We start from the raw sequence: 12,829 nt of genomic DNA on the forward strand, positions 1-12,829 counted from the left end.
CCACAGACTGTATCTGACCAAGTAAGGTGGTGTTAAACCTGCAGTCGTTGATATCGTGGGTAGTTCAGGTGTGAAGAGTTCATTTATTTGTGATGTTCGAGGGAAACGTGTCAACATTCAGTCTGAAGCTTTAGAGCCTAAAGTCACATTGGAATCAACATTTAAAAAAATCATAACCAGGCAAAAATATTACGTTTAAATTGTCTTTTAGGCATTTTTAAGATATGGATGCTGCATGTGACAGAAAACTACAACTCATCAGATAAAGTTATTCCGTTCACTTTCTCTCATTGAGAAGCAGATTTATACGACATGTCTTCTTTAAAAAACCAACTAAAACTGTGCAGTGCTGCAGTGAAGCTTTATGTCCTGTCATTACTGAGCCCTCTGTCTATTTCCCACTGTTCTCCACAGCTATATGCTACAGTCAGGACTGGGTGGAGGTATTATAACAGGCCCAACCTCCACATGTCCTGTCCCCTCCAATCTCTGCTGTCAGGAGAAAACAGTCAGTTTCTGCCTTGGTTTCCGGAGCTCTCTCACCAGAGAAGAGCTCATTAACATCAGAGAAACAACTCCAGAGGATTTTTTCCACCTTTCTCGACTCACCTGTGGGATTATTGGACATTTTGGTCAGAGGTCACTGACCATTACTCTCGCAGTGAAACGCCGGAGGAGAGGAAAACGTGCCGGTGCGCCTGCGCGTCTCCGCCGGCGCAGACTCCGCACACCGCTCCCAGGTATCTTTCTCTCCAAGGTGCGTTCACTGCCCAACAAGCTGGATGAACTTCAGCTACTGGTGCAGAAGAACAGAGACTTTTCTTCATCTGCCGTCCTGTGCTTCACGGAGACGTGGCTGTGTGGATCGATCCGGACTCTGTGCTGGAGCTGGCCGGCTTCCAACTCTTCAGAGCGGATCGCGACACAGAGCTGTCCGGCAAAACCAAAGGTGGAGGAATCTGCTTTTATGCTAACAGTGGCTGGTGCAGAGACGTGACAGTGATCCTGCAGCACTGTTCTCCTGACCTGGAGACTTTCATCATAAACTGCAGGCCCTTCTACTCCCCCCGTGAGTTCACCTCATTCATCCTGGTCGGTGTTTACATCCCACCACAGGCCACAGCAGATACTGTGTGTGGAGCGGACCAACCCGGACTCCGTAGTTATTGTCCTTGGTGACTTTAACAAAGGGAACCTCAGCCACGAACTGCCCAAATACAGACAGTTTGTTAATTGCCCGACCAGAGAGGGGAACACTCTGGACCACTGTTACACCACAATCAGTGGTGCTTATCACGCCGTCCCCCGGGCTGCACTGGGCCACTCTGACCATGTCATGGTCCACCTGATTCCCACATACAGGCAGAAACTAAAACTGTGTAAACCTGTTGTTTACAAGAACCTCCAAGAACCTCCAACTGCATCAATCACCAAAACAAATTCCTTGTATGTGGAAACATACTTGGCAATAAAACTGATTCTGATTCTGATTCTGATTCTGATTAGCAGTGTCAAAAAAAAATCAATCAGGAAGGAGAAATGATTAAAGGCCCCATGGCATGAAAAATGTGATTGTGGTTATTTCATCGTGCTTTGGGAGGTCTCTGGGCCACGTATATACTGCCCCATGCATCAAACTGGTCATAAACGGAGAAACGCACACCACCCATTTGTAGGAACTGTCTCTGTAAGACGAGCGGATAGCACTTCCTCCTTTGTGTGACAAGGTAACTCCGCCCACCGCCACCTGTTGCCCCGCCTCCACTGTCCAGGTGCGAGTAAGTCACTGCACGATGAGATGTCAAAGAAACGGTGCTGCGCTATTCAGGGATGCAAGGAGGGCGATGTGTCCCTACACAGTCTGCCAAAAGCCACAGTCCTCAGAGACCAGTGGCTCCTTTTTATTTCTGGTCTTTTATAATTGTAGCCGTTAATTGAATCGCTGTTCACTGCAGCCTTTAACTGGATCACCGTTAATGCCTTCACAAACGTTAATTCAAGAAAATACAAATGTCACCGTCACACAGCTTCGTTCATCACTATGGTTTTTTAATGGTCTTCCGTTAACCATATACCTGGCGACCGTGAGGCAGGGCTGTGGATACACTGAAAAAAGTAGCGGCACTAAAACGTTGTATCTGGATATGACTGAATAAAAGGGGGGAAAAGTAGTGATACTAGCCCCCCCCCCCACCGCTACGTGAGTTACCGGCAGAGATGGACAGAGTACTCGACCCCAGTACTTGAGTAAGAGTACAAACACTACCGGTCAAAATTTACTCCGTTACAAGTAAAACTCGCTCAGTCGAAATGTTATTCGAGTAAGAGTAAAAAAGTACTTGCTTTTAAAGGTACTTTAAGTAAGAGTAAGAGTAAGAGTAAGAGTAAAATTCTTATTTTTCACATCAATGAATTACTATAATTTTTTCTAAATGAATTTAAGGACCTTTTAACTCTTGTTTCTGAGAATTAACTCTTTGAAACCACCTGCACTGATGTGCTTGCTTTTAGAACCACAGTGTCATATAAAGCCTGCAGAAACACCTATGAGAACAAATAAAATGAATGGGATCATAAGAGGACAGCAGATGTTGCAGATGCAGTGTTTATTAACAATCATTAAAACTAACCGGGGAACTGGAACCCCCTCAAAGACCAATGTTGTCCCCAGACCACTGGTTGAGAACCACTGCTTTACAAAAAACTACATCTCTGCTTTCAATAACTCAATGTTGAAGTCACTTGACTGTACAATATAGGACATGTACCAGTACAATATAGGAGCACAACAAACTCTGTCTCCCCATGTCTGTCTTGTCTGTCTCCGTGCCTGTCTCCTAATGTCTGTCTCCCCATGTCTGTCTTGTCTGTCTCCCCATGTCTGTCTTGTCTCCCCATGTCCCCATGTCTGTCTTCCTGTGTCTGTCCGTGTGTAGTATGGAAAGACGTTAACACCAGAGAGGAAAAACAATGACACTGTATGTACTGTCCATCATATTTGAACTACAAATGCTCTGCAATCTACCTTTACAACAATACTGCTTTCAGCAAGACAAACTCAATGAATGAAATAAAACCACAATGTCCCAGAGCTGATTGCTGCAGCTATTCTTCACCCAAAGTTCCACTCAAGTTTGTGTCCATTCAAGTTTCTGAAAGTCAAAGAAATGTTTTTTGTTTAGTTTTTTTTAACACTTGGGACTGTACTGTCAAATAGAGTGACCGCGGTCTTTAGTTGTGACAATGGTCACCCTGGTCCAACTATTCCAACTTGAAGGCCTTATTCAACTTAAGTAGTAGCTGGTTTTCCAAGTTTTGTGAATGAATTCTCCCCCGTCTTGGGCTGAAGAGCAATCCAGCTGCACTGAAGAGCCTTTCACACGCAGCAGAAGCGGGTAGTGCCGTGTTTAACTTGAGCGACAGTTTGGCTACAGCCGGGCAAGTTTTTAAACTGTCCATACGTCCATCTGTACATGCCAGGTATGTGTCAAGTTGCTTGGTGATACTGGTTTCCTTGCTGCCTGTGTGCTTCATACCGGAAAAGAAGACATCTTCGTCTGAGGTGCCTGAAGAGACATTCGGCTGCTGAAGAGGTTCATCATAGTCAGGAAGATGTTCCTTGATGTATCCGAGGCCTAAATGAAACAATCAATATTATTATCATCATCCATTATTATGCTTATTTTAGTCACTGCATCAACTGTTTTCAGGATCTTAATATCATTTGAATGAATTAGAAATCACTTGCTTTTAAGTAGGAATAAATAGGCTAGATCCTTCAGGTCTTCTTCTATGAAGTGGAAAATCAGAGCCCGACAAAAGGAGGAATGTGGAATTTCTCACCTAGTTGGAGGACATCATCAGTGGCCCAGGATGATTTGAACTTTGGGTGGAGAATAGCTGCAGGAATCAACTCTGGATCAGACATCACTTCCCCAAATCGTTTCTCCACTCCGCCAAGGAGGGCATCAACCAGCGGCTTGCAGTATTTCAGCGACAGCCTGATTTTCTGAAGCCTATAGGTAGAGGTGGGCAATATGGAAAAATATAATATCACAATTATTTTTCATGTTGGTTTTTATGGTTATTTTTAAGTACAAAACTACCCAAAAGGTAACAAAAACTAACAGAAAAAGGAGTAACAGATCTTTAGACCAAAATGCAGGTTTTAATTAATACTACATCTCTGTATCAACAATTCAAAAGGATTTTTTATGTGGCTCAACCTCAACAATATTTATCACCATATCGCCCACCTACCTGAAGATGAGGCTGGTGATTGTAGGGAGGAGCCATCCCAGATGAATGTCTTTCTCTCCCTGCAGTATGTCCAGTGCCCTCGCAGCATGAGCCATGGTGTTGGCATATTCACCCAAAAAGGTGATTTCAGCCAGACTGTACCTGTCAGACACAGACACACACACACACACAATAATAATAAGGGTTAAGGCATCGATGAAAATAGAGCCATATTTACCATTTAATTAATACATTAAACCATTACTTTTTTTCCTGAAAGGTTGTATATCTGCAGGTAATGAAACACACATTCACTACTTACATTGGAAGATTGAATGCAGCACAGACAGTTCTCACAGATCCCTCTCCTTGTTCTTTGATGATCCTAAGAATCCGCTCCACAGCCATGTAAAAGGAGTTCCATCTTGTAGCATTGGGTTGCACCAGCTGAAGTTTGCAATGCTTTTCCACCACCTCTGCAGCACTTACGGACCTTGATGTCTTGTTCCACAGGGCATGGAATTTGCCAAAGGTGGACCTTGACAGTGTCTTGTAGTGCGCCGTCTTGTCTGCCTCTTTGACATCCACTGAAGACACAAGATTTAACAGATGGCAAGCACACCTATGATGCTTTGGGAGCTCTTACTGGAGACCATCATCTTCAGCCAAAATGGCTTCAACATCAATGAACTCCACCTCCTCCTCCTCAGTCTCCTCATCAGTTTCATCATCTTCATTGGTGGTCTCCTCAGCATCAGTTGTCTCAGCAGCAGCATTGTTGTTTTCATCTTCTCCAACTCCAAACACACGGAACGCTTTGATAAAGTTTGATCCATTATCAGTAGTGGTTCTTACAATTTTCTCACGGATTTCATACTCTAGGTGTATGTCATTCAACGCACCTGCCAGGACACCAAATGTATGAGAGCCCTTTAACTGCCTGCATGCGAGAGCAACAGAATGTCTCTTAAAGCTACTTGGATCCAGCCAATGTGCTGTAATGCCAAGAAAACTCCCCCTCCTTGCAGACCAGCAGTCCGTTGTTGTGGCAATGTACGAAACCTTCTTCATTTCTTCCTTTATCTTCTCCTTCATCCGCACTGTGGCACTGCCAAGCTTGCGCCGGACAGTGGTTCGAGACATGACGGTACACTTTGGCTGTAGATCTGTGACTAGGCTCTGGAAAGCTGGCACCTCAACAAGAGAGAAGGGCTGTTGACCTTGGACTATGAAGTTGAGTACTGCATTGTCAACAGTCTTCTGTGAGATTTGCTTAGTTTCTTCAAGCCTCACCTGTTTGAGAAAATGGTAGGCAACTGCTTTAAAAAAATAAATATAATTTAACACATTTCACAAATTGACCGAGACAAATAGAAAATAACATGGTGAAAGTCTGGTTAACTCATGTCAACGTGTTTCTTTAAGTTGGATGTTGAGTTGTTAAAAGCAGAGAGGAAGTTCTGCTTCGGCAGACACAATAAACATTTAAAAATAAATGTCTGTTGTTTGTCTGTGTCCACGTTCTTCTTTGCTCGGTCAAACTCAAACATTGAGTTAAGATACGGCCAATGATTTTGTGAAAGTTCCTCCGAGTCCGGCTCATTATCAGACTCAGACGACTCAGTGGATTGTCTTTCTTCTCCTGATGCGGCCATTGTTGCGGTTCTGTGTTGACAAACGCAGTCGAGGGATGACGTATTTCCGCTTTTACGTAGATCCCAGTGGAGAGCGTGCACTGTGATAGGTTTCATTCTTTGACAAACACAGCTTGTGTCCAATAGTATTTTAGGAAATAAAATAAAAAAAAGAGCAGACCTGAAAGTAACGAGTACTTTTCAGCCTTCCTAGAAATTTACTCGAGTAAAAGTAAAAATATTTGTCTTGGAAATGTATTCAAGTAAGAGTAATAAATACCAAACAAATCTAATACTCAAGTAAAGTACAAATCCTCTGGATATGTACTTAAGTACAGTACTCAAGTAGATTTACTCCGTTACTGTCCACCACTGGTTACTGGCAGTTGTAGCGCATAACAATATTAACAGGGCTAGTCGCTACAGCATGCATTAATGTCGGCCGTCTTATTATTAGACATTAGCTGCAGCTAGCGGTTAAAGGCTGACGTTAATGACGCCCACTGCTTCAAAGCAGTTACAGTGAAGAGGCAGCTAGGTGTGTGTGTGTGTGAGAGAGAGAGAGAGAGAGAGAGAGAGAGAGAGAGAGAGAGAGAGACTACTACAGACCCCGACCCCCCGAGCAAAGCAGCAGGTGTGAGTGAGAGATTGTTTTTTTCACCACACAGCGCATTTGCGGTGTTTCTGTGTTGGCTGCTGTCTCTGTCTCCGGATCCGAGTCCGGTTCAAACATATATGGTCTTATGCCATCCATCGCAGGTGAATTTTTCTGAATGTGGCTTAGGTTTCAGTTACTTGCCTGTGATTGGCCCGACCACACGCCACTCAAAAACGGTCAGCCAATCAGCCAATCTCTCTTCTGATTGGCCAAATGACCTGTGCCTGCTGGAGCTCCAGAAAGAGGCAGGTAAATAACCCCGGAAAAGGGTGCACAGCATGGGGCCTTTAATGCCACACAGTCATACAAGTATCTGAAGAATTATGAACAAACATTTTAACCTTATGCCACTGAAATAAACTGATGCTACATATGCTACTGACTAGATGACACAAATGATCTCTAAATAAGTCAACAAAACATCACACGTTCTTCAGTTAAAATACAAACAAACACATAAACATGTAAAAAGAGACACAAAACATCACTATCAAAACTACTATGTAGATTATTCTTCATGAAACAACAGACTCATTATCCGTGGGCGAGGACAGACCTGTTGTCACAGAGTTACAGTGCATTCAGACCCTTCCACTTTTCCACATTGTGTTATTCTACAGGTGTGCTCCTTTCCACAGTAAGTCCACAATACATGACATCTCCCTGTTTTTAGTAACAATAGAAAGTTCACACAACTCCGTTTCTGCTCTACATTATATAAACTTAACCACTCAACAACTTAGTGGCTTCACTTTCTTTAACAGCCTCTGCCCTCAGTCTTGGTGTCTTATGGGAACTCTAACAGGCCTCCCACAGCTTGAAGTGTTTCCACAGTTCTCAGTGCTCAGTCTCATTTCTCACTGAGGACTCAGGTGTGACAGCAGGTAGTGGGGACCCTGCAGGTCAGAGTCTTTCTTGGTGGTCTCTTTGTCCTGGTCCTGTCTCTGCAGGCTGCTGTCCGTTCTCCATCAGCTGTGGTGAGTCAGGCACATTTTCAACAGCCTCAGTTTGTTGTGGGGAAATCAAGGCCTCCTTTGTTTTCAGTGTGTGTCTCCTGCTCAGCAAATTCACTGGAGTTAAAATTGTGGTGTTAAGCTGTTTTTAGAGTGAAGTGTTGAGGTACTGGTCCACTGGTGAGAAAACATAAGAGTGTTGGTGTAAAATCATGGAGTTCATGGTATTCAACACCCGGGCACTTGCACAGGTAACCCGTTCAGGAATTTGACAGACATATTCAGAGATATTCAGCTTCATTATGAGAAATGTTAGGAAGTTTACACAAGATTAATAATGTTGTTTCAAAACAGGTTGAGAACAGTTAATTTCATTGAGCTGTAAATGTTGTTACAGTTACTGGGCATTGACTAATTTTCTGATGCACAGTGCATAAGACTGCTGGACTCCTGTTTAGTAAAATCACACAGGCAAGAATCATTCAGTAAATTAAGAATGTATGCTCTAACATGGAAGCTGACATAACGGGATCATTCTGTGCTTTTCAGTGCGTTTGTTTAACAGGCTACAAACATACAGCAGTCAGCATAAGAAGTGTGAGGAGCAGTATTAAGTTCCAGATCTGTCAGGCAGAAAGAGAACGTCTGCACACCCACCAGCTTCAGTTGAAAAAGTATATTTTGGTCCACCACAGAACATTGAGTGTAGTAACTTGTTTGTTATTTAGGCTATTAAAAGACAGGTATTTATCATTTAAATAAGCATAGAATGGATATCTAAGAAATGTCCTGTTGTCCCTCTCTGTCTCTACAGGCTCATCTTGTAGATGGCAAAATGATAATTAAGGTGCAGAATCAAAACCGCAAGAAATACATCAAATTACAAGATGCTGATTTTGAAGAATTAATTTCTGAAGGTAAATGTTGCTAATGTTATATGAATGACCAGTAATTCAGACTGAGTGAAAGTCATTACATCTTATAATTCAAACAATTTACCATGTGACGTTGTCTTTAACCTCATCACTAAGTGAGAGAGAAGTTCTCCATCCCCGTGGGAGATGATTCCGGCACTGAGGTGGATGAAGCAGTGTTTGCAGAATTATGCACAATGGAAGGGATTTGCTTTGTTATCAAGGACAGTTGTGACAATGGTAAATTTTAACTTTATTAATTTTTTTTTTTTATATTGCATTAACAACAGAGTTCATTTCAGATGCTTCTGTTGCATGGAATTAATTATCTTGCTTAGTATTTTAAGATTGGTATATTAAGAGTTGAGATGGAAATGGATTCAAAGTGTTAATTGATCAATAGTTTTTAGTTTTTTTGGCTGATTGTAGCAGTTCTGTCTGGATTGTTATGTTCAGTCAGGGAGGATATGATTCACAAATATGCAGAAAATGAGGTGACTTGTTTATTATATCTTATGCTCTTAGATTCAGGCACATTTCAGTCATCAGCTCCGTCCACACCACTATCCTCACCCAGTGGGAGTTTCCTCTCTGTGTCCATTAGTAGCAGCGACAGTGAAAAATCAAGGCCATTGAAGCACCTGAGAGTGAATGATGAGGCCTTTCAGAGTTCTTCAGCCAGAGATGTGAATTTATCCTCTGATGTTTGATTTAAATCATATCTAAATTTTCACTCTCACCTTTCTGATTTAATTTATATCCTGTTCTGTTGTGGTTGTTTTTAAACTGCCATTCAACAATTTAGCAGTAAGGATAAAAACATGTCGAAAGCTTGTTGTTCACAAAAATCTGTCTTTTTCCTTTGCAGTTATTTGGCTTGATCATCCCGATGATCATGATGAAATGTGAAACTAGTTAGCTGCTCTAGGTTTAAATTAAAACTGCTAAATATACCTCTGGGACCAGGCCAGACGGTTCGACCTCGTTAGAAGTATACATTGTACCATTTCATTTCATTATTCAGTGTTGTTACAGTCTGTTTAGCTGATGAAGCAGATCCTGCAGACAAAACCAGGAGGAACAACAGTGCTTGTGTAACAGGGTCAATTATGCAGTACAGAGTTTATCATTATTGGTTGTAGTATTCATTGTACAATCACACAAAACTTGTAAACAATTCACCTGACATGTTAACTCTCCGGAGTAGAAAAAGTGGAACATTTAAGATCGAGCCCCAGTATCCCCACGGACACTTCCCTCTGTCCCCCCATATATATAATGTGTCTCCCGCCTTCACCTCGCCCCTTTTGTTATTGTACCCTGTGGGAGAGGTAAGCGGCATTGTGGTTGGGGAAGTTTCGCTATTTCTGTGTACTTAATATTGCATACTGAGTTGATATATTTGTGTTATGTGATTTGTGTAGGGGCTAACTCCAGGCTAATGGTTGACAGAGAGTTTCGTTTTGTCACCTTATGTGCTTCAGATGCTTCAGTGCTGTCCGAATAAACTGAGATCGCCTTCAAAGAAAGAATCTGGTGTCGCAGCGTGGTTAATCACACAACGCAGAACTTCACCGGTTACACTTGAACAATATGAAGAAACTGGGATGCTGTGTGACGGTAGAAGAAGGCAGGTGGTTAACATTCTTGCAGCACACATGGTTGAGACAGAAGGGTAAGTTCGCTTTAGGCATTTCACAGCTATTTAACCTCCTGTTGTTTTGTTTTCCTTTTTACATCATATGTAAGTTGTGCATTTTTCTTAATTACATACCTTAGTTAAAAATGTATTTTTGTCTGGTTTCAGGTCCCTTCACTTCCTGTCCTCCTGTGTGATTACCTGGCCCCGCCCTAATGTGTTTCACCTGTGTCTCAGTGTCCCCCCTCCCCCAGAGTATTTAGTGTCAGTGTTCCCTTCCCTCTGCTCCAGTTCCTCTTGTCCCCCTTGTGACAGTGGTCCAGCCTTTTGGTCCTTTGTGTATATTTCTCAGTGAGCCAGTGTGCGACTACTTTCTGTCTTGTTGCTTCTCTTTTCTCACACCCTGGGGTCCACTTCAGAAAGTGGGTTTAGTGAGTTTCTGAACCCTGAGATGAGGACAGTCTGGGTTTTCTGTTCCACACACTGAGATCCCTTTAATTCTCATTCACTTACTGTGGTTTTTAACTACCCTGCTCATCAGCTACCAATTCTAACTTACTCTGACAAGCTAACCTGCTCTCCGACAGGTTTTCTTCAACAAAGGCTGAGTTTCTGTCTGTCTCCTGTCACACTTTCAGAAGCTTCTGACACGGCATCATGTCCTCATCATAGCGTCTACAGTACAGAGCAGATCAGAGGCGTTCATTTTAAGAATTAATGTTGAGACCTCCAGGTATGTCGGTGAGGCGAGCAGTACTATAATCTTTGAGCTCCAAGAAAGGTCCCACAATTTCTCGATTTCAGAGAAATCTACGAACCTGTTTCATTAAAAATCATACAGGGAGATAAGTAAGGAAGGCTAAAACAGTGAGTCAACATAACAAGAGGGACGAGGAAACAGCCACAGAAGAATCTGAAGAAGTTGTCTGCGCAGGTGAAGCTAATGAGTATGTGGACATGGACGCCGTGCACGCCAGCATTACTATCCGTGCCTAAATAAAGGCAGGACACACGGACATGAAGAAGGAACAAAACAGTTTCTGTGAGACAATCAAACAGGACATGAAGGAAGAGCTTGGGAACTTTAAAGAAGAAATTAACCAGAAGCTGAGTGAGATCGTGGCAGAACTAAAAAACACAGAGGCCAGGATGAATGAAGCAGAGAAAACGAGTGGCCGAGGCTGAAGAGTGGAATGCTAATACGAAGGATGTGGTTCTCCAAACTTTGAAGGAACAACAGTGCATCCAGACCAAGTTAATAGACTTAGAAGCACATTCCCGCAGAAACAAACTCCACATCTTTGGAATCAGCAAGGAAGGAAGGAAGGGGACAGTACATGGGAGTTTCTGGAGAAGTTTATCAAGTCCAAGTTATCGCTCTTGGACACTGATCTAGAAATACAATGCTGTCATAGATCACTCAGATCAAAACCACCACCACAAACCGCCCTGAGATCCATGATCACTTGGTTCTTCATCTACAGAACCAAGGAACTGGTGTTGAACACCACATGGAGAAAAAAAGAGGTACTCCTCAATGGAAAAATAATTTATTTTGACCATGATAATCCAGTAGAAATTATGAAGAACAGAAAGGAATATGCACCACTGCAGAAGATGTTATAAGAAAAGGGACTCGGCGCTAACAAAACTCTGTATTACAATGGGTGACATATCAACGATTTTACACCTGCCCAGATGGATGAGTGATACAAACTTTGGTTCTTTAAAGGCATCACAACGTACTGTCTTGTCTCTGGTAAAGGGAGATTAGTTAGCTTCCAAGAACTTAAAGATAAATATTACTTAGAAAAACAAGGTCTCTTCAGATACCTCAAGATGAGAGCCCACTTTAATAGTATTATAAAACAGAAGAATGTGACGCAGACCTAATTAACATTTAAGCACAACAGAAAGCTGATCGCTTGAATCTGTTCATGTTTATAGTCACACAATGGAATTTCCACACTTTATATTGAAGCTAAATGGGAGAAAGAAGCTAAAATAACCATCTCAGAGGCGGGCTGGATGAACATTTGTAAAACCCAAACCCAAACACTTCGAGTTCAGGTCATTGGAGGGAATTTACATGGAAAAATATGATTAGATTTTTCATCACCTTGAAAATAAAACAACTTCATACAGATACAGATATCTGACGGATACAGACACCCTACTGGTTAGATATAATAGAGAAGATTAACACAATTATGGGTTTTGAGATTAACCCTGTAATGCCTGATCCCAGAAATAATGGACAGAAAATTCAGATTTTTTGAATCTGGAACCTTTATTTGGCCCTTTCACAAAATTTGAAAAAAAAAATTACAAAAAATTATTTGCATATAGGTTTTTCCAAATTTTATACACGATTTTACTACATACTAAAATGCAAAAATTATGTAATTATAACTTGCTTCAACAGATTAAGTGTTCATGATAGAATATTACTAAACATTTCAAAGAAAATGTCACTGGCAAATCGTAAAAATCGCAATTTTCTTTACCTTGATCCAGTGAGTTGGGAACTATCTGAAGGTGGCCAACTTGGATTGTCCCATGTACTGTGTCTGAATTGTTGTAGTGATAAAGGTATCCACCAGGGGTTGGAAGACAAGTATCAGATTGGATACAAGAGGGTTTTGAGTGAAGTTTTTACCATAAGGTGATGCAATAGGTCTCAGAAATGCTTGTATCAAATTTGATGCATTTGGCATTATAGGGATAAACATGGTTTCTCTACAGTATATCTGGGGAATATCTTACCCTCAATTAATTAAAAGTATTTAATT

At 41.8% G+C, this 12,829-nt stretch overlaps 1 protein-coding gene across 1 annotated transcript; it reads right to left on the reverse strand.

Moving 5' to 3' along the window:
- Positions 1-2,882: 2,882 nt before the first annotated feature.
- Positions 2,883-5,444, reverse strand: LOC139609853 (uncharacterized). The gene is made up of 4 exons (XM_071464850.1): positions 4,562-5,444; positions 4,261-4,401; positions 3,844-4,016; positions 2,883-3,635 (listed from the first exon to the last, which is right to left on the reverse strand). Exons 1-4 carry the CDS (start codon positions 4,645-4,647, stop codon positions 3,262-3,264), a joined length of 774 nt encoding a protein of 257 aa, XP_071320951.1. The 5' UTR covers positions 4,648-5,444; the 3' UTR covers positions 2,883-3,261.
- Positions 5,445-12,829: the final 7,385 nt, after the last annotated feature.

Source organism: Trachinotus anak, unplaced genomic scaffold (genome assembly GCF_046630095.1).
Source record: "Trachinotus anak isolate AG129_WGS33_773 ecotype Australia unplaced genomic scaffold, CSIRO_AGI_Tana_v1 ptg000026l, whole genome shotgun sequence".
NCBI lineage: Eukaryota > Metazoa > Chordata > Actinopteri > Carangiformes > Carangidae > Trachinotus > Trachinotus anak.